At 34.0% G+C, this 20649-nt stretch overlaps 4 protein-coding genes across 4 annotated transcripts; 2 read left to right on the plus strand and 2 right to left on the minus strand.

Moving 5' to 3' along the window:
* Positions 1 to 4426: 4426 nt before the first annotated feature.
* Positions 4427 to 8992, plus strand: LOC137832813 (beta-xylosidase/alpha-L-arabinofuranosidase 1). The gene is made up of 7 exons (XM_068641165.2): positions 4427 to 5184; positions 6064 to 6351; positions 6452 to 6621; positions 6719 to 6816; positions 6948 to 7298; positions 7770 to 8180; positions 8268 to 8992. Exons 1-7 carry the CDS (start codon positions 4747 to 4749, stop codon positions 8837 to 8839), a joined length of 2328 nt encoding a protein of 775 aa, XP_068497266.1. The 5' UTR covers positions 4427 to 4746; the 3' UTR covers positions 8840 to 8992.
* Positions 8993 to 9358: 366 nt separating this feature from the next.
* On the minus strand, positions 9359 to 10894 carry LOC137832814 (soyasaponin III rhamnosyltransferase). Its single transcript, XM_068641166.1, has one exon. The coding sequence runs from the start codon at positions 10892 to 10894 to the stop codon at positions 9458 to 9460; it is 1437 nt and encodes a 478-aa protein (XP_068497267.1). The 3' UTR covers positions 9359 to 9457.
* Positions 10895 to 12852: 1958 nt separating this feature from the next.
* On the minus strand, positions 12853 to 14654 carry LOC137832815 (soyasaponin III rhamnosyltransferase). Its single transcript, XM_068641167.2, has one exon. It carries the CDS (start codon positions 14423 to 14425, stop codon positions 13001 to 13003), a length of 1425 nt encoding a protein of 474 aa, XP_068497268.1. The 5' UTR covers positions 14426 to 14654; the 3' UTR covers positions 12853 to 13000.
* A 1898-nt stretch (positions 14655 to 16552) lies between these two features.
* LOC137832816 (soyasaponin III rhamnosyltransferase) lies at positions 16553 to 18207 on the plus strand. The gene has a single exon (XM_068641169.1). It carries the CDS (start codon positions 16610 to 16612, stop codon positions 18038 to 18040), a length of 1431 nt encoding a protein of 476 aa, XP_068497270.1. The 5' UTR covers positions 16553 to 16609; the 3' UTR covers positions 18041 to 18207.
* The last annotated feature ends 2442 nt before the right edge of the window (positions 18208 to 20649 follow it).

Consider the following 20649-nt stretch of genomic DNA (forward strand, 5'->3'; position numbering starts at 1 on the left):
TTTACTATTACAGGAGGGTGAAGCATCTTAAGTTGGTATTATGGCTGCATATTATTTAACATTTCTGAGATTATTATGTTATATAGAAATGTGTCATAATGTAATAATAGTTACTACTGCTACCTCAACTCTGTTCCTGTACTTATATAATATAATATATTTGTTTTGCTGAAGAAAAAAAATCTTTGCATTCCCTTTATGTCTTTTTCTTTTCTTTTTTGGAATAAATTTTAATTTGTGCTTATGCGAATGAATGTTCATAAGCGAATCTATATTAATATGAATATTTATTGAAGATAATATATAGTTAAACAAAATAATAATTAAATTATTGAAAAAATAATGATAGATTATTAAAAAACTTAAAAGATATGTAAAATGAAAGAGAGCGAAAGAGCAATTGATTCTCTTCTCCCTTTAAAAGTAAATTTTTACATATTTTTTTGTTGGAATGATAATTTAGCACATTGGGTACAGAAGGGAGAAAACTTTACTTGCTGTTGATGAAAGAGACAATAACTTCACAGTCAAGTTACATTGCAAGCAAGTTTTAGGAAAAGAAAAGTATAATATACACAATATTTTCACTTTCTTCACTTCATTTTCTCTCTTTACATCAGACCAATTCAAACGTTGGTGTTCTTTTGTCTTTCTACTATTTTTTTTTATTATTCCCACCTAAATCCCACAAATGGGGGTGTGCAGTAATAATAATATAAAGAAAAAAGACACGAAAGGATGACATCTGTGAATTTGTGTTAGATCTTGAAAGATTGGTGTCTGAGAAGTCACACAATAATGTAAACAAGTATTAGGGTAATAAATCTAGATCTTTGTCTTCCCTCTGTTGGGTTTATTCTGTTCCTTCATTACCTTATATTTTAAACAGAGAAAAGTTGATACAATAAATTATTTAAATTTTTTAGAATGATAAGTACATATAATATATATATATATATATAAGAAGAAAGAGAAATAAAAGATGATACGACACAATAAATTAATAAAAAGAATAATTAAGTGTATGGTTTTAAGTCATAATACTATTATATTTTTTTACTATTGTTTGTGTGTGGGAAGGTAACAAGCTAGTGTTAATTGGTTGAAATTAAATTCTCTCCTTACATTTTATTTTTCTTTATTCAATTACTCGAGTTTTAGTTTTTGGTTGGAAAGACACTCAAAAGTAACAAGAAAATCATGAAATAGAAACCAATTTTTAGAAACCAAAATAATTAATTGCAATAGTAACTAAATTAGAGACCATTTTAGAAACTAAAAATAAATTTAGTTTCTAAATTAGTTTATATTATTTTCTATTATTGCTAAATAGTTTCTAAATTGGTATCTAATTAGCAACCAAGGTTTTAGAGACTAAATTTAGAAACTAAATAATTGGTATCTAAAACCTTAGTTGCTAATTAGATACCAATTTAGAAACTATTTAACAATAATAGAAAATAATAGAAACTAATTTAGAAATCAATTTTTTTTTTAGTTTCTAAAATGGTATCTATTTTAGTTTCTATTGTAACTATTTATTTTGGTCTCTAAAAATTGGTTTCTATTTCATGATTTTCTTGTAGTGTAAGTATTCGATATTTATGTATAATTAATATTGTAATAATGTATCTTTATCTTAATTGTATTGTTTATTTACAATATTTAATGAATCATTTTATTTATAGATATTAATAAAGACTATGTAATAATTAACTTTCGCATTATCTAATTTGCTTACAATTTAATCATTGTTAATACACAGTTTAGTAAATACACTTAACACTGTATCATTCAATTGGTACTTCATACCAATACAATTGAAGATCATTTTGTCCTTAAAGATACAACTATGTAAGCAATAAATGGAGAATTAATTGAATTTAAAGTCCTTACAATTTCTACTATTGTATTTTTGTTTGAAAGGGAATAGAATTGTAATGTGCAACTTTTGAGATGAAATAATAAGATTAAAAAAAGAGAGATAGAAGTGAGTTAGATGAGGTGATTATCTATGGGTAGATTGGGTTGAAGAGGAGGAAATAGAAGAGTTTTTGAGTTGAAGTAGGTAGAAGTTTGAATTGATTGGGAATGGCATATATAGTAGGTTTGTGTGAGTTGGAGAAGAGGAGGTGCTTTAGGGGGTGCCTATAGAAAAATATAATATATGCCTACTTTGACCAATTTAGGTGAATGTTTCCCTCTCTCTGTAAACCAATCACCCTGCAACACAATCTGTATTTAGGTTAAAGAGATTTCATCAAAACATAATAAATTATCCCAAAACCATAACCATGCTTTTTCTTGGTTCTTGGTGTTAACCCTTTGGGAATCACCCAAAAAAGCATATTAGTCTTTGAGTTGCTTTAGCTCATTTGACTTCTCTACCATCTATCTACCATTCATGGAACAATCATCACATCACACGAGGAGAGAGACACACAAACCCACCCAACACAGCTGTATAAAACCAATCAAATGGGATACACGAGAGGTGTCACAACTACACATACAATTTCACAACTCGTAATCATGTTTTTAACACCAAAAAATTTAATAATTAAAAAAAGTTTAAAACATCACCATTCATCATCCCTGGGAGTGTTGTGCAAGTAACTTGATTTTGTCTACCAAAGTAAATAATTAATAATAATAATAATAACAATGTTGTGAAGAAATTAAGGCCTAAAAAACCATGAACATTAGAAAAAAAGAAGAGTGGATATTCTGAACGTAGAACTCACTCTTCTCCAAGTTCGCACTTTAGAAAAAGTGTGATATATTAACACCTCTGAACAATGAAAACACACACCTCACACTATAATAAATTAATATTTTATTTTATTTTTTAATTTTAAAAAATTATTATATTATTATAAATAATATGAAATGTATGTTTTTTTTAGTGTTATTGATGGATGAGATTAATAGTTTAGTTGTGAAGTTGAGATTGGGTGGTTTACAGTGAGGATCTCAACCTCACTCAAAGTGGACCCCACACACTCTCTCTCCGTCGATAATGTTCTGCATTGCATGATAGTGGGTCCCACTCATCTGAACTTTAACGTCACGCTTTTATGAGTAGCCACTCAGAGTGGTTCACCTGTGCTCGGCTCCACCCTATCTTAACTCAAATAATGAAATTGAAGTAACTCAATTAATTAAATTGTAATATATAAATTATTGTAATTTTTTTTGGCATATTTTCAATTCTACATATGAAAAAATAAAGCTACAATTCAGAGATATGTTTTTCGATTTGAACTAATGCATAAATATTGTAAAATTTAATTTTTATTATAATGGTTTTATGAGAACCCAAGAAGCTTGGTGAATGAATTAGAGTATTAAAATATAAGAAAGAAAAATAAAGTGCGAATATGAGAAACAAACCTTCTCTTTTATCCACATGTTCATTTGTTCAAACATTTGTTCATTTGATGTAGTTTTTGCCGACATCCTAAACTAACACCATACACCCCATTTCCTCATTCAATTTATCCATCCCACTAGGCCACTACCAAAAGTACAACGTTAATTACATCTCCCAAACCAATTATTTATTTTCCTCCCACATCTTTTTTCTCTTTTTTCATAATCCATATCCCAACCATTTCAGGTTAATAACAGAAGTAAACACCCAAATTGGTTTATACAAAAAAATATTTCATTCAATATTATTTTTAAAAAACCATTTATTAATTCCTTCACATTACATAAATGGCTAAAATATTCTACATTTATAATTAAAATTTCAAATGATTGTTTGGTGACTTTGTTTCTATTCATATTTGAATTGGGTGGAGTGACTTTTTTAGAAATAAAATTAGGTATTTATTAAAAAGAGTTTGATGCATTGGAATTTGAAAGACTGTCATGATGCATGAACAAAAACACAAAGCATCTCTATGACTAATCACAGACACAAAAGAACACAAAACGATTAACCCGTTTTCTCATACTCTTTATAATTATTTGGTTCACTTATCATACATCCATGGCAGTTGGCTTTGGCCATGAAAATGACAGCACAGATGCTACTTCCATGTCCATCATGTCCAGTTGGAGAGACAACGAACCATATTCCCACATCCCATCATTAAAAATCTTTCATCCACTAAAAATATGATGAAATTATAATATAGAATAGATGCAAAGCTTGTTGATTCTCTTCTAATCTTTGCAATTAGTCTGCATAGAACTATTTGAACGAGGTTTTAAGATGTAAGCCTAAAATTTCATTGCTTTCATGAAACCCAAACAACCCCACAATACAAAGGCATCTAGCCGCCAAAGTCCTTTCACCCTTTCTCACGTGATTTACCGTAGCAGGCAATCTTGCTGCTGATGACATTATTTAGTTTATGTAAAAAAAAAAAGAACTTGTATATATATATATATATATATATATATATATATATACCCACCCCAAGTTGTGTTTCAAAGCAAATATCAATAACTGATAGAGTTATTGAGCATTTTGTATATACATTTTTTCTTTCACTTGTTTCCTTCCCTATCCGCCAAAACCAACAAAAACTACTGCTTTCAGAGGGAGGGGCTTCCATCATCACCTCCCTCTGTATTCACCCTTCACGGGTTGCTAAAAAACAATGTGTCCTCATTATCACCATACACAATATATACCTTATTTTTATTCCTAAACAACAAGCTCACACACGCACCCTCTTTAGCGTGCTCATCCATCAACCTTTTTTTTTTGTTTTGAGTTTCCGAGGTCGCAACATGGCTTGCACCGAAAACAGACAACCGAAGGTTTCTGTTTTCCTCTGTTTCTCATTTGTGTGTGTTGTCGCTGTTTTGTTTAGTTGTGAACGGGTTTCGGGGCAAACGTCCGCTGTTTTTGCCTGCGATGTTGCCAAGAACCCGGCTTTGGCGGGTTACGGATTCTGTGACAAGTCACTCTCGGTGGAGGACAGGGTCGCCGACTTGGTGAAGAGGTTGACATTGCAAGAGAAAATCGGAAATTTGGTGAATTCTGCTGTTAACGTGAGTAGGCTTGGGATTCCCAAGTATGAGTGGTGGTCTGAGGCACTTCATGGAGTGTCCAACATTGGACCTGGGACTCACTTTTCCAGTGTCGTGCCCGGTGCAACCAGTTTTCCCATGCCCATTCTCACTGCAGCTTCTTTCAACTCTTCTCTGTTTGAAGCCATCGGAAGAGTGAGTTTTGAACTATTTCTCTCCCTCCCTCTCTCTCATGCTTTGAAGTCAGTTTTTGCCCTTTTTCTTTCTTGGGGGTGGATCACAATTCACAACGGTTCCTCAAAAAATGGGAAAGGGTGGTTTCTTTCCCTTTTTACTGAATGAGGACATCAAAAGTAGTTAACTTTAATCACCCCAGTTGGTTGTTTATCACAAAATTTGAGGGAGTTTGGTGAGGTTTTGAATGTGTAATGAAATGTCCTTTTATGGGTTCCGAGTCTTTAAAATTGTGGCACTGTGGGTACTTCTCTATTGCTTTCATAATGCTGTACACTGTACATTACTGATTTAACGAGTCAGAGGAAGAGGAAATTAAAACGCAACGAAAGAATCTATATTAGCTGTTCTTAACTTTTTAGTTATTTTAATATGCAGTTATTTACAGGTGTTTCTAGCAGTAAGGTTGAAGCTATCCCTAATTGATCAGGAGAAGTAGATGGGTGGGTAGGAGTGGTTACATTGTTTTTTTATCACTCACGACTTTTAGGTACTATCGTCTGAATAACCAATACAATAATAAATGAAACATAAATTTATGGTTAGTCTCATGTGAACCTGTAGAATTTGGATGTAGATATTTATGTGTTTTACCCCCCTTTTTCTAGCCTATTGTTGGAACTAAGGTGAGTGACAGAGAGGGTTTGATGTTGATTGTTTGCCAATGATACAGTTCAAACATTGATAACAATCTCTATTTTCAATTTTTATAGCACATAAATGGGAAATGACTAAATTGCTTTAAATAATCAAAATGTATTATAGGCGATATTTGGATACAGGATCATCTGTTTTTGTGAATTATCATTTGGTGTTTAAGTCTAATTGTGGTTATTTCAGGTAGTTTCTACGGAAGCCAGAGCAATGTACAATGTGGGGCTAGCCGGTTTGACTTATTGGTCGCCAAACATAAACATATTCAGAGATCCCAGATGGGGAAGAGGACAGGAGACACCGGGTGAAGACCCTTTGCTAAGTAGTAAATATGCATCAGGATACGTGAAAGGTCTTCAACAAACCGATGATGGAGACTCCAACAAGCTCAAGGTTGCTGCTTGTTGCAAACACTACACAGCCTATGATTTGGATAACTGGAAAGGTGTTCAGCGTTACACCTTCAATGCTGTGGTAATCTACTACATACATTGATTGAAAACTCAACAAGCTAATGTGATTTAGATGCAGAAAAATCATTTTATCACCCGTTCTTATATGTTGAATTTGTTAGGTGACTCAACAAGATTTGGATGACACATTCCAACCACCGTTTAAGAGCTGTGTGATTGATGGGAATGTAGCCAGTGTCATGTGTTCCTACAATCAGGTTAATGGAAAACCAACCTGCGCAGACCCGGACCTTCTTAAGGGGATTATTCGAGGCAAATGGAAATTAAATGGGTATCTTTAATTCCTAAATCTTATAATTTAGGTGTGGTAAATTGGTTATGTTTGTTAATGTAGTTTTTACTATGATATGAATGTGTGGTCTATGCAGATATATCGTTTCGGACTGTGACTCGGTACAAGTGCTTTTCAAAGATCAGCACTACACCAAAACTCCTGAAGAAGCTGCAGCCCAAACCATTCTGTCAGGTCAGAAAATATGAAAAGACTATATACACTTCCATATTCTCTGCTAATTTCCGGAGTATCAATAAACCATGATAGCCATTTGCACAAATTATGCAAGATACCTGTTTACTTATGTAATTTTGATTTCACAGGGTTGGATTTGGACTGTGGAGATTATCTTGGGAAATATACAGAAGGTGCAGTGAAGCAAGGGCTTGTGGATGAAGCAGCCATTAACAATGCTGCCTCCAACAACTTCGCCACATTGATGCGTCTTGGTTTCTTTGATGGTGATCCAAGCAAGCAACCTTATGGAAACCTTGGTCCCAAGGATGTATGCACTTCAGAGAACCGGGAGCTTGCCCGTGAAGCTGCAAGGCAAGGGATTGTGTTGCTTAAAAACAGTGCAGGATCTTTGCCTCTCAATGCCAAAGCCATTAAATCATTGGGAGTTATAGGGCCCAATGCTAATGCTACTAGGGTCATGATTGGAAACTATGAAGGTATCAAAATTTCCTACTCCTATAATAGCCTCATGGATATAAAGTTGGGAACTAGCCCAAATTTGGTAAACCTATTAACTGTAGGCAAAATTTATGATGGTTTGTGTTCTAGCCAAGAGTATAGGATTGATCTCTGATCTAGAACATTCAAGGTGGTCAAGGATAAGTATACCCTTTACCAGTGTGTATGAGATGATGCCTTTCTGTAGAGTGTTATCTGGTATATATGGACCAAATCCTAACCTCTCCGCTCGTGGTCATGATTATGACTTAATTGAGTGATTAAGACTAATCAATTGAAATCCCATGACTTGTGCTGTTATATTATGTTAGATACTTAGGTTGGAAAACAATTCATACATTATCAATAATCGGATCAGGTCCATGACCTTACAGTTTGTTACTGTTGTTGAACACTTTTTTATCTCTACCTTGTGCTTAACATCGCATTTGATCTATGAAATTTTGCAGGCATTCCTTGTAACTATATATCACCCTTGCAAGCCCTAACAGCCTTAGTTCCAACGAGCTATGCTCCTGGCTGTCCCAACGTGCAATGTGCGAATGCGGAGTTAGATGATGCCACACAAATAGCAGCATCTGCAGATGCAACGGTGATTATAGTGGGTGCAAGTCTTGCTATAGAGGCAGAGAGTCTTGACAGAATTAACATTCTTCTTCCAGGACAGCAAGAACTTCTAGTGAGTCAAGTTGCAAATGCATCCAAGGGACCTGTGATTCTTGTCATCATGTCTGGTGGGGGCATGGATGTGTCCTTTGCTAAATCTAATGATAAAATCACAAGCATTCTATGGGTTGGCTACCCTGGCGAAGCTGGTGGAGCTGCCATAGCAGACGTGATTTTTGGGTTTTATAATCCAAGTAAGTCATTCACGTTTTCTCTTGAATGAAAGAAATCAATCCTATAATGTTGCAACTTTGACACTGGAGGATAATTTCCTGATGCAGGTGGAAGGCTTCCCATGACATGGTATCCACAATCATATGTAAACAAGGTACCAATGACCAACATGAACATGAGGGCAGATCCTGCAACAGGCTACCCTGGTAGAACATATAGATTTTACAAAGGGGAAACTGTTTTCTCCTTTGGAGATGGATTAAGTTTCTCTAGTATTGATCATAAAATAGTTAAGGCACCACAGTTGGTGTCTGTTCCTCTCGCAGAGGATCATGAATGTCGTTCCTCAGAATGCACGTCACTTGATGTTGCTGATGAGCATTGCCAAAACTTAGCCTTTGATATCCACCTTGGGGTCAAGAACTTGGGGCAAATGAGCAGTAACCATGTAGTTTTATTGTTCTTTACTCCTCCTCATGTGCACAATGCCCCTCAGAAACACTTGTTGGCTTTTGAGAAAGTGCACTTACCAGGAAAATCAGAAACACAGGTTAGGTTCAAGGTGGATGTTTGCAAGGATTTGAGTGTCGTTGATGAGCTTGGCAACAGGAAAGTTCCACTGGGACAACATCTGCTTCATGTGGGAAACTTCAAGCATCCAATTAGTGTGAGGGTTTGAAACAAGTCTTCAAATCCTCTGCACTGTTTTTTTTTTCCTTTTCCTCGTTGGTTTCCTTAAAATGATTAAGTCAGAGGTAACTGTAACAAAATTCTCTGATTTGTATTGTCATATTGAAATTATAAATTGAAAAGGCAAATCAAGTTTTCATTAGAGTCCACATTATATGATTTGACCACGCAAAACTGGGTAAAAATCTATCTAGACATTTTTCCATTCATTAGATTATATATTCTCAAATATTTATATACTAAGATATGAGCTTCCTTTGATTGTTTATTATCATTTAATCTTGTAGTGTGTATCCATGATGCACTCCTCTTAGTTGTGCAAAATGCAGTTCTTCCTTAAATTAACTTTAATTTAGTTATTATTCCTATCAACATTTTAAAATTAAATAATTCTTCCGTGAGTCACTTGACTATTATCATTATTCTTTGCAATAACATTATTAATTTCACATTTAGACACAGGTGAAAATAAATTCAGAAATAAAAAACCTAACACTCCAACAAAAAATGCTGCTACTAACAGTTGTTCAATTGGCCCTCCTTTATTACAAGACAAAAGGCACCTCACAGAAGAGAAAATTAAGAAAATGGAAGGCACAAACACTGCTTAACTGGTGGAAGAAATCCTATATTTGTGAAGTGCAGCAATGAGATCATCAATGTAGTGATTGTGAAGTTCTTCCGAACTGAAAAGCTTCCCCATCTCCTTTGCATTCTTTCTTAAACTACTTCCCTCCTCATCCACAATTGCAAACCTCAATGTCTTGGCCACAGAGTCCCTTGTAAAGGACCCATCTTTCTCGCTCCTTGGCACCTCAATCGCCACTTTCTTTTCCTCTAGCACCCTTGAAAACAGGGCTTGGTCAAGCAAATAAGGGAGGGTCACAAGGGCATGCCCAAAATGAAGTTTTTCAATCACAGAACCAGAACCACAGTGACTCATGCATCCCCCAATTGCCCCATGAGCTAAGATCTTAAGCTGGGGTGCCCAACTCTTCCAAACAACCCCACGATCCTTCGTTCTCTCCTCAAACCCCTCTGGCAACTCAAGTACCCCCTCTTTCAGGTTCTTTAGAGCCCAAAAGAAAGGCAACCCTGAAAGCTCAATGCCATTAGCCAACTCAGTGAGGTCCTCCTGACTCAGCTTCAACTCGCTTCCAAATCCAATGTACACCACTGAAGACGACTCTTTTGCGTCCAACCACTCCTTAATTGTGACCCAGTCAGGGTTCTCATCTTCCTCTTCAGCATCTCTTATCTGCATGGATGGTGGAAGCAGCCCCACTGGAACCACAGGGACCTTGTAGTTGCCAGCAAGATAATCTAACCACTCTCCCTCAAGCTCTCTGGAGGTTCTGAGAAGAAACAAATCACAGCTGGAATATGCTTTGTTGAGATCAAAATCAGCCTTTTCCCCTGTCTCCTGGTCTCTATTGCGCTGCAATGCTCTTAAGAACTCATAAGGCCTGAGACGAAGCGTTGTGGGGAAAGGAAGCCAAGTGGGGGGGCCACATATGGTTTCGATGGAGTAATCCTTCATTTTGTCCTTGGGTGGATCAAAGAAGACTTTGTTGTAAGCAGGGGTTATATTGTAATGCGCACAGGGAATGTTGAGGCTCTTAGCTATTGGGGTGACCCAAGCAGCTGCAAAGTCGTAGAAAACCCAATCAGGCTTCGAAGTTTTGAGCAACTCAGCAACAGGGTCTTGGAGGCCCTCATAAGCCTTCTTGAGGAAGCAGTTCTTTGTGGAGGGAATGTCCATCGTGCTCTCTGCGCCTTCTGGAAGATGCTGCACGTGTGGCAAGGGTAGCCTCACCAATGTAATGAATGGTCGTAAGGTTTTGGGGGCTTTGGGAATGCGATCAATGTTTTTGGGGCTGTTTATGAAGGTGACATGATGACCCTTCTGAGCAAGAATCTTGGCCACCTCAAAGTATGGATATATGTGACCCATGGCCAGCCACGGGAGCATGGCAATGTGAAGAGGTTTCTGAATTTTGGCATTGCCATTTGCATGAGATGAAACTGGGCCAACACAATCCATCAGCACGCAGTGTGATTTCCTTTCACTTGGCTTCGATTCCAGTTTTTTCAGTGTTAACTACTTCAGAGACAACGATCATATATATACTCGACAGCTTTGAAAGAGGATGAAGATCTTTGTTAACAAATATTTACTTTCTAGACAGACAAAGATTGTGTTATATTCTTAGTTTTTCATCTTCTATTTTGTTTTCCTATGCAAAGAATAAACAAGTCAAACGGGCGCCACGCCTCTAATATAATATTATTACATCTCCTCGTGGTCACTACAAAGTTATGGACTAACATATCCTGCACGTTAACTTTTATATTATCAAATATTTTTTTCCTAAACCTTAACCCACAAAACACCAAATTTCATTTATAAAAAACAATGAATAATTTTGATTAAAAAATACATGTAGCATAAATACTGACATGGATATTGATATAACACGGACACATACATGGACACTAATATGACACGAATACGACAATATATATAATTTTTAAAGTGTAGGATACGACAATATATATAATTTTTAAAGTGTAGGATACACAAAAATACATATAATTTTTAAAGTGTAGGACACATAAAACGAATCTATATATTATATAAATTGACAATAAAGATGTATATACATAAATATGTTTTAATTTTTTTTTCAAAAATAAAAAGATGTTTCATTGGTTCAAAATGAGTTATTTTTTATTTTTATAATTGTAACAAAACTTTATACAATAAATTTAAATTTTTTAAAATTAATATATTTTTTTAAATAGTCTTAAACCCATATTAGAATTATATTAAATCAAAATGTATGGGGTTGTGGTTGAGTTTTAAAACTGCAGACCATGCGTATGCGTAAATTATTTGTATAAAACATTATCACATGAAAAACGTGTGTTAGGAGATACTTGCAGGCTGTTATTTTATTTTCATATATTCCATTTTATAACAGTGGAAAGAAACAAATTAAAAAATAAGTAGAAATAAAATTAAATGTTAGAGTGTTTCACCTAATGTCATAAAAAAATGGATATCTCAACATTAGGTATTACTTAACTATACTTTTTATTTTATCAGTTTCTAAATGCATTACACTATATGATATTATAATAATTTCTACACTTTATTTTTTACTCATGAATTTATGTACACTTGAACTTTGCAATAATTTTATATACTTTATTTTATTTAATGTGACATTTTTAATTATGGCTATCAGTATAATAAATTTCATATACATGTGACATGCACTTGTATGGAAACTTGCACAAAAGGTTCAATCATAAAACTTTGATTATATCCATATGAATGTTAGAGATATACTTATATAGAAATTTGTACAAGAGAAATTAAGATAATGAAAATAGACAAAGAAAATTAAACATATAAGTAAAAAAATAAATTTGAAGTTTAGTTATTTAATAAAGTACAATTGAAAAAAGATATTTTTAAAATTATGTAATTTAATGATAATAAAAAGTATAACGAGTGTCTTTATTTTTTAAAATTATTATTTTCTATATTTTCTTTCAACTAAGCATAAGAAAAGTATCATAATAATGGCATCTGAGCTTAAAATTACTACCATTGTCTTATAATTGTAAGACTATAGTATAGTATTGATATCTTATTTTGATTTGTTTTTATTTTATTTTATTTTTATATTTTTATTTTATTTCAATATATATGTTATCTTTCTTTATTTTATTTTTTTATATTTTAATTTTATTTGTTTTTTATTTTACTTTTAGAGTTATTGTATTTTGGAAAATATTTTCTAATTATGTTTATGAGATATTATAAATTTTATTTTTTTATTTTTTTTCCTCAAAATTTATTTTCTATTTTATTCAATAAATAACTTGAACTTTGCCTATTTGGTTCATTCATTTCTTCGCATCATTTCCTCAAAAATCACAAAATTAACAAAAATAATAATTAAAACTCAAATAAACTCAATTATATAAATATTAATTAAAATAATAGATTTATTTATTATTATAGTTTAATAATTCACTATTAAAATTATTGAGTCTTGAACACGTTCAGGTCAATGGCTGAACTAAAGAACTAGTTTATTTAAACAAAAAAAAAGAGGTATGAAATACATATCCATTTTTAATTACTATTTTGAAGGGAAAGAATGAAATGTTGAATGTATTGGTTTTGGAAGTGTTTGTTGCTAAATTTCTTGCCCAATTCTTTAGCATTTTCTCTGTAAGCACTTCCCTCCTCCTCCACCATTGCCAATCTCACTGCCTTGCTCACGGAGCTCCTTCTGAACGATCCATCTTCCGGGTTCCTCGGAATCTCGATTCCCACTTTCTTCTCTTCCATCACCCTTGAATACAATGCTTGGTCTAGTAAGAACGGCAACATCACAAGGACGTGTCCAAAGTAGAGATTTTCGATCATTGAACCAGAACCACAGTGAGTCAAGCAACCTCCAATGGAGTCATGAGCCAAAATCTTAGCCTGGGGTGCCCATGTTTTCCACACAACCCCACAATCTTTGATCCGATCCTCAAACCCATCTGGCAGCAACTCAACTGACCCCTTCCTCAGAACCCAGAAGAAAGGCAAACCAGAAAGCTCAATGCCAAGAGCCAGTTCATTGAGATTTTCTTGGCTCAGTTTCACCTCACTCCCAAATGCAATGTACACCACTGATGATGCTTTCTGTGTGTCTAACCACGCCTTGATTTGAACCCAATCAGGGTTATTGTCTTCCTCTTCAGAATCCATCACTTGCACTGGTGGAAGCAGCCCCACAGGAACCACAGGCTTGTGGTAAAACTCACCAAGATAATCCAACCACTCTGGCTCAAGATCTCTGCAGCTTCTGATCACAAACATGTCACAGCCAGAATTTGCTTCATTCAAATCAAAAACAGGTGAGGCGCCAGTCTCGTTAACTTTGACATCTTCTAACAACTTCCTCACCTCATATGGTCTCAGGCCAATATTTGTAGGGAAAGGAACCCACTTGGGAGGGCCATAGTAATCTTCAGGGTTTGTTCTGGAGGCAGCAGCATCACCAAGTTGTTGTTTTGGTGTGTCAAAGAAGCATATGCTCCAGGCAGGGCAGGGACTGAAATAGGCACAGGGAATGTGGAGGCTTTTGGCCAGTTGTGGGATCCAACTGGCTGCAAAATCATAGAAAACCCAATCAGGGTTTGAAGTTTTGAGGATTTGAGTCATAGGTTGTTGGAGAGCATCATAGGCTAATTTGAGGTAATAGAGTTTGTTGGAAGGAATGTCCATTGTGGAGTCAGCATCTTGTGGGAGATTGTTTTGGTCGATGTGGGGCGATAAGGGCAATTTGGTTAGCTTGAGAAATGGTGATAAGGTTTGAGGGAGTTTAGGTAAGCGATCTATTATCTTGGGGGTGGAAACGAGAGTGGCATAGTGACCCTTTTGTGCAAGGATCTTGGAAACCTCGAAGCAGGGGAATACGTGGCCCATGGCTAGCCATGGGAACATCACAACATGAAGAGGCTTATCAGTTTTAGCATTGGATGAATCTGAAACTGAGTGATCCATCTGCAACCCTTTTTCTGTACAAGGAAGAGATGGTATCTGCGTTCTGTTTTATATAAGCAAAAACGAATCTAATAGGAACCACCACACAGAAATGAATATAAACAGTGGTGACATGAGAAACACGCAGCTTTTATTTTATTCCCCTTAATGTTATAATAAAATGTAGAGATTCATTCTTCCCACAAAAAATGCATAGTCTTATAATATCGCGCATCTTATTTTCAGATCCAAATGACTTGTTCTTTATGAGTTATAGAACATGCACACACAATAAAAAACTAACAAATGAAGACGAAATGTTATTTTTCAGGCTATCAAAACTGCAAAGTCCCTTTTGAAAACTGGTGAATGTGGGATTTTTTTTTCGTGGTTGGATAATGGTTTCATATAAACTCTATTAAAGTCATACAAGCTTTTCTGTGAAGATAAAGTGGATGGGTGAGTTAAAACAGACGTTGAATGATGTAATCGATATCTTGAGGTAAACTTGGAGGGATTGATAACAACTCAAGGACTTTAAAGAAGGCTTCTTCTTCCTGCACCCCTACAATTTTGTAAATCTCAAAACTGACATTCACCTTGTTTCGAAAGCAACTTGTTGATTTCTGGATTGCTGAATCTGGAAGTCTAATTTTTGTTACGGATTGATGGATCCGGAAGATTACCGGATTAATCAATCCAGAATATTTATGGATTTTATAATCTGTAATGTAAAAAAATAAATGCTAATTTCCCATTCTGTAAAATTACCAAATTGCATTGTCCGGAAGAAGAAAGAGTAGTGTGGATATTATGTGTATTTTGGGGTTTTTAAAAAATAATAGGAATATTATTGTCTTTGCATTACATTGTGGGTGCAGCCTTTAAAGAAACCTATCTTTTCTTTTTCATTTTGCCAAATTTGGGCCTAATGTTTCTTATACTTCTTGGGAAGTTGTTTTAGAAAATTTCTTAAACTGAGAATGAATCGGTACGACTCAGAGAACTCCTCTTACCATTTTAGGAATCAGAAAAAGAAGTCATTAAAAGCTTACATAGATGGAATAAGTGAACGAAGCAAAAGAAAAAGGATCATGATACTCAGAATCCACATTTTTCATCCAACCACATTACAATATTAAATATTATGAATTAGTTAAATCAAAACTATAAATTAATTTATGAGTAGTTCTAAAATTAACACTTAAAAACATTTTTTTATAATAAAAAAAATGCTATTTTCATAAATATAAATACACTATAGTCAAATGTTTAGCCAGCTTGATTTTATTTTATTTTATCAAAAAATTATTATAAGCATTTCAAAATAAAAAACTCTATAACAAAATCGTTAAGCATTTCAAAATAAAAAACTCTATAACAAAATTTAGAGATAAAAAATAATTTTTCACTGTATTAACTACATTATATACTAATTTAGAGATTAAAAAATTATAAAAAATTTCTATTATTAATAAAAATTTATAAAATAGTTTTTAAATTTGTATTTAAATTAATTTTAATGATTAATATTTTAGATTTTAAATTAGTAAGTAACTAATGATTAACTACTTATTTAAAAAATTATTTTATAAATTTTTATTAATAATAAAAAATACTTTATTATATATCAATAGTTTAATTTATAAAATGATTTTTAATTTAATTAAATAATAATTAATTATTTGAATATTTAAAATTTGTTTTTATTTAATAATTTTATGGAAAAAAAATCATATACCACAATCAAAACAATATTGCACTTAGCTGTATTACACAAGTAAAAATGACTAAATCCATAAGATCATAATTATTTTTACATTGTCATAATAATAGGCATGTGTTTTTCTCGGGTCCAGAAAAACATAATTAAACATAAAATTGAGCAAAACAAGGAATAACTTTTAAAAATAACTTTTTAATAATAATATTTTTTAAAAAACAAACCAAGATCCGTGAAGGATGGGAATGAGTTTATACTTAACAACTTAATTTCATTATGGATCACACCATCCTTCTTTTATACTTCTATTTAGGATATTATTATTTTATTTCAAAATTAAGTTGAAATTAATTTTGAAACCTACCTATGTAGCGGAGTAGCGGACACGACACGCGGAGTAGCGGACACGTGTCCCTGTAGGTGTATATATATATGTATGTAGATAGATATGTTTGAAGTTGAGAAGAGAAAGAGTGATAGTGATGGATTGTGTCCCTGTAGTTTCCTCAAATGGCAAGAATAAGGTTGAGAAGCCTCTGCACATTGCAATGCTCCCATGGCTTGCAGCAGGTCACGTAAATCCTTATTCGGAGCTGGCAAAGATTCTGGCGCAAAAGGGTCACTTTGTCACCTTCATAAGCACTCCCAAAAACATCGATCGCATGCCCAAAATCCCCCAACCCTTACAACCATTCATCAAACTGGTGAGATTACCCTTACCACAAACTGAGCATCTCCCAGAAGGTGCAGAAAGCACAATGGACATTCCCAAATCAAAGATCTGTCACCTCAAGTTAGCCTACGAAGGTCTCCAAGATCCTGTGTTGGAGTTGCTCAAAACTTCAAGACCCGATTGGGTTTTCTATGATTTTGCAACTGAGTGGTTACCAGAAATAGCCAAGAGCCTCAGCATTCCCTGTGCGCATTACAACTTAACCGCAGCCTGGAACAAAGTCTTCTACGATCCACCCAAAGAAGCACGCACCTCAAGTTTCAATATTCAAGACATGTGTAACCCAAAGTGGCTTCCTTTTCAAACAACCCTTCATCTCAGGCCTTACGAGATCATAAGGGCAATGCGCTCTCGCAGAGATGACGACACCGGTCGCTGCGCCAGTTTCGATCTTGCAAAGGTTTATTCCAGCTGTGACATGTTTCTTCTGAGGACAAGCAGAGAACTCGAAGGAGAATGGTTGGATTATCTCTCTCAGAGGTACGACATGCCCGTGATTCCGGTGGGTTTGGTTCCACCGTCGATACAGATAAAGGATGTTGGAGAGGAAGACGAAAACCCCGACTGGCTCAGAATCAAGGAGTGGTTGGACTCGCAAGAGTGCTCCTCAGTGGTGTACATTGCTTTCGGGAGCGAGTTGAAGCTGAGTCAGGAGGACGTTACCGAGTTGGCTCATGGCATTGAGATTTCGAAGCTCCCTTTCTTTTGGGCTTTTAGGAACATGAAAGAGGATTCATTGGAGTTGCCAGAGGGGTTTGAGGAGAGAACAGAAGATCGTGGGTTTGTTTGGAAGAGTTGGGCACCCCAGAGTAAGATCTTGGGGCATGCAGCCATTGGGGGGTGCGTCACTCACTGTGGCACCAACTCTCTTGTTGAAATGCTTAACTTTGGTCATGTTCTTGTGACTCTTCCGTATTTGCTAGACCAAGCTCTGTTTTCAAGGGTGTTGGAAGAAAAGAAGGTGGCAATCGAGGTGGCGAGGAGCGAGGAAGATGGGTCCTTCACGAGGGAATCTGTGGCTAAGACATTGAGGTTGGCAGTTGTGGAGGAAGAAGGGAGTAGTTACAGGAAGAACGCCAAAGAAATGGGAAAGGTTTTCAGTTGCAGAGATCTTCAGAATCAGTACATCGATGACTGCATTCTTGCTCTTCAGAACTACAATGCTCCTTCCAACACTTAATCCACTCACTTTCTTCTCTGCTTTTCTCTTAATGCTTTTATTTCAATTCTCAGCAAACCAGAAGAAGGAGAAATCATCACATGCTTGTATTTTAGAACTTTCTCTTGTGTTTGCATGCTGTATTCAATGTTTTCAAGTTTAAATAAAAACTGAAATTTAGTAGACAATGTAGTTTATAAGATAGAAGGTTGATCGGTTGCGTTAATGAAATCCTTTTTTACATTGTGAAGGTCATGCAAGACACCGTAAAATCAATAGAACCTGCATATATATAAATCCTGATAGAAAATGTTAAATTTCATCGACTTGAGAGAGGTCTGTGGTGGTTCATTCAGTCAAAATCTGAGAAACTTTAATTTATTGAGTATTTTTTGGTTAGGGTTTTTCTTAAGCGGTGAAGGACAGCTGTTAGCAGCATAACTCAACTCCATAAAACTGGTTATTAATAAAACTGGTTATTAAAGTTTGCACTCACTTATATACAATAAAATGTCCTAATCTCTAGTTAATGTGAGATCTCAAACCAATATAATTAAATTTTGAAATATATATATATATATATATATATATATATATAAAAGTTAATTTTAATTTATAAAAACTATTTCATTTTATTTACCCATACTCACTCTTAATATATGCAACAAAATTAACTATTTCATTTTATTTAGCCAAACTCACTCATAATTATGGTGACATCTGTTAGGGGTGAAACAAAATTAACACATTCACGAGCACCTCGCGCTACTATTATATTCCCTTAACTAATATTTTAACTATTTACTTCTGAAATCAACTTTGTCATATGTGCACTGACACAAAGGAAAGAAAAATTATCATATATATATATTACTCTTTTAATAATAAAATATTATATTTAACTAATAAAAAAACAATTTTGAAATAAAATAATAATATCATAAATAGAAGTAGAACGTTGGTGAGATCCTAATGAAATTAAGTTGTGAGTAATTATTATAAAAATAATAATTATATAATTAAATAAATAATTAGTTATAGTAACTAAATTAAGCACATTTTAGAATAATTAGCCCCTTAAATTTTTGTATTGTATTAGATGACAAAGTTTTCAAACTTGAAAACCTTTCATGTAAACATATATAGCTTAACTTGTCATATGAACTGTAATTTGACATTTGGCCATGCATTCTTTTGACAAAACTATTTCAAATTATTCACTTATACCCTTGTCAATCAAATCAAACTCTTCAATTCATTTTCTCAACTCAATGATGTATCTTTTGATGTTTTGACGCATGAAATGTTTCTTTTGTTCATTGCACTAGTTAATCTCATTCAGATAAATCATTCTCAAATATTATCACTTCAACTTATTATGAGACTTTCAAATGTATTCTTTAACTCTTCTCTTTAAGTTTCCTAATTTATCATCTCTATGATAACTGATAATTGTTGATTTCAAATTGATTATCTTTGATTAGATTCAGCAGTACTTTTCTTAGTTTCGCAAAATTTTAGCAACCAAATAGATTTACTTTTCTTGGATATTCTATTAGTTCCACTTTGTTAAATCATCATTGTTCCATGAACTAAAAATAAACTTCCTCTCTCACGGATTCTCGACTTCTCGATCTTCTATTTTAGATTTAGATTTTTTACTACACTATTCACTTATTTATATTTGAATTTAGAGATCTTCTATTTTAGATTTGAATTTTCGACTACATTGTTCACTGATTTAAATTTAAATTTGGACACTAGTTATGGGTTGGATCAATGGAAACTATTGATCTTTGATCTCGATATCAGTTCTCGGATAGATGGATGTACTTGCGAAGGACTATGATGATAAAGTCAAAATTAATTAGAGTTAATTTTCAAGTAAAATTCACTCTACTTACCTTTGATCACCTATTTATGATAACTTAAGACCTAATTGAACTTTTTCTCTTTTAACCTAATATTTATTAAACATACTACCCGTGTTTTGACCTATGTAGACTTTGTTATAATATTTTACTATTTAATTATTTATTTATTTTTTATTCAATTATTTAGTATAGTGGTAAGTATTTCGGTCTGTCACCCGGATGATCCCCGGCAAAACTCATCTCTTTCACCCTCAATACATAAAGATTGAACCTCTAACCTCGTATTTATCCTAATTTTCTAAGACCATTCTCCTTTACTCCAAAAATTTTAATATGAAATATTACTGAAATTAGACATTTATCTACTTTGTCACAACCTCTCGACCTTTTAACATTTTCGACCATTAGAGAATCATCCTTCATCTTTTGACTTTGTCGAACGACGGCGAAGTACTCCATGACCAATTTGTCAATGTAACAGGCTAGTTGCTAACAGCGACAATGAGTAATTGCTTTATAATTCATTTGCTTCTATCCTCTGATGTCGACCAAGGCCAACAAAAAGAAATGGATAATGGATAAAATCGTCAGAAAGCAAAATTTGCCTAACTTAGACCCACCACTGAGTTATCGTAATATCAGCCTCCTATAAGATAAAAAGAGACAAGAGATGAAGAGATGACATATTGGGATTATTTAGATGCTTAAATTATCTCAAAAGTCACCAAATAATTACTTCAGGATATAGCAGGTACG

This window comes from Phaseolus vulgaris, chromosome 6 (genome assembly GCF_051622355.1).
Source record: "Phaseolus vulgaris cultivar YP4 chromosome 6, ASM5162235v1, whole genome shotgun sequence".
NCBI classification, from domain to species: Eukaryota; Viridiplantae; Streptophyta; class Magnoliopsida; order Fabales; family Fabaceae; genus Phaseolus; species Phaseolus vulgaris.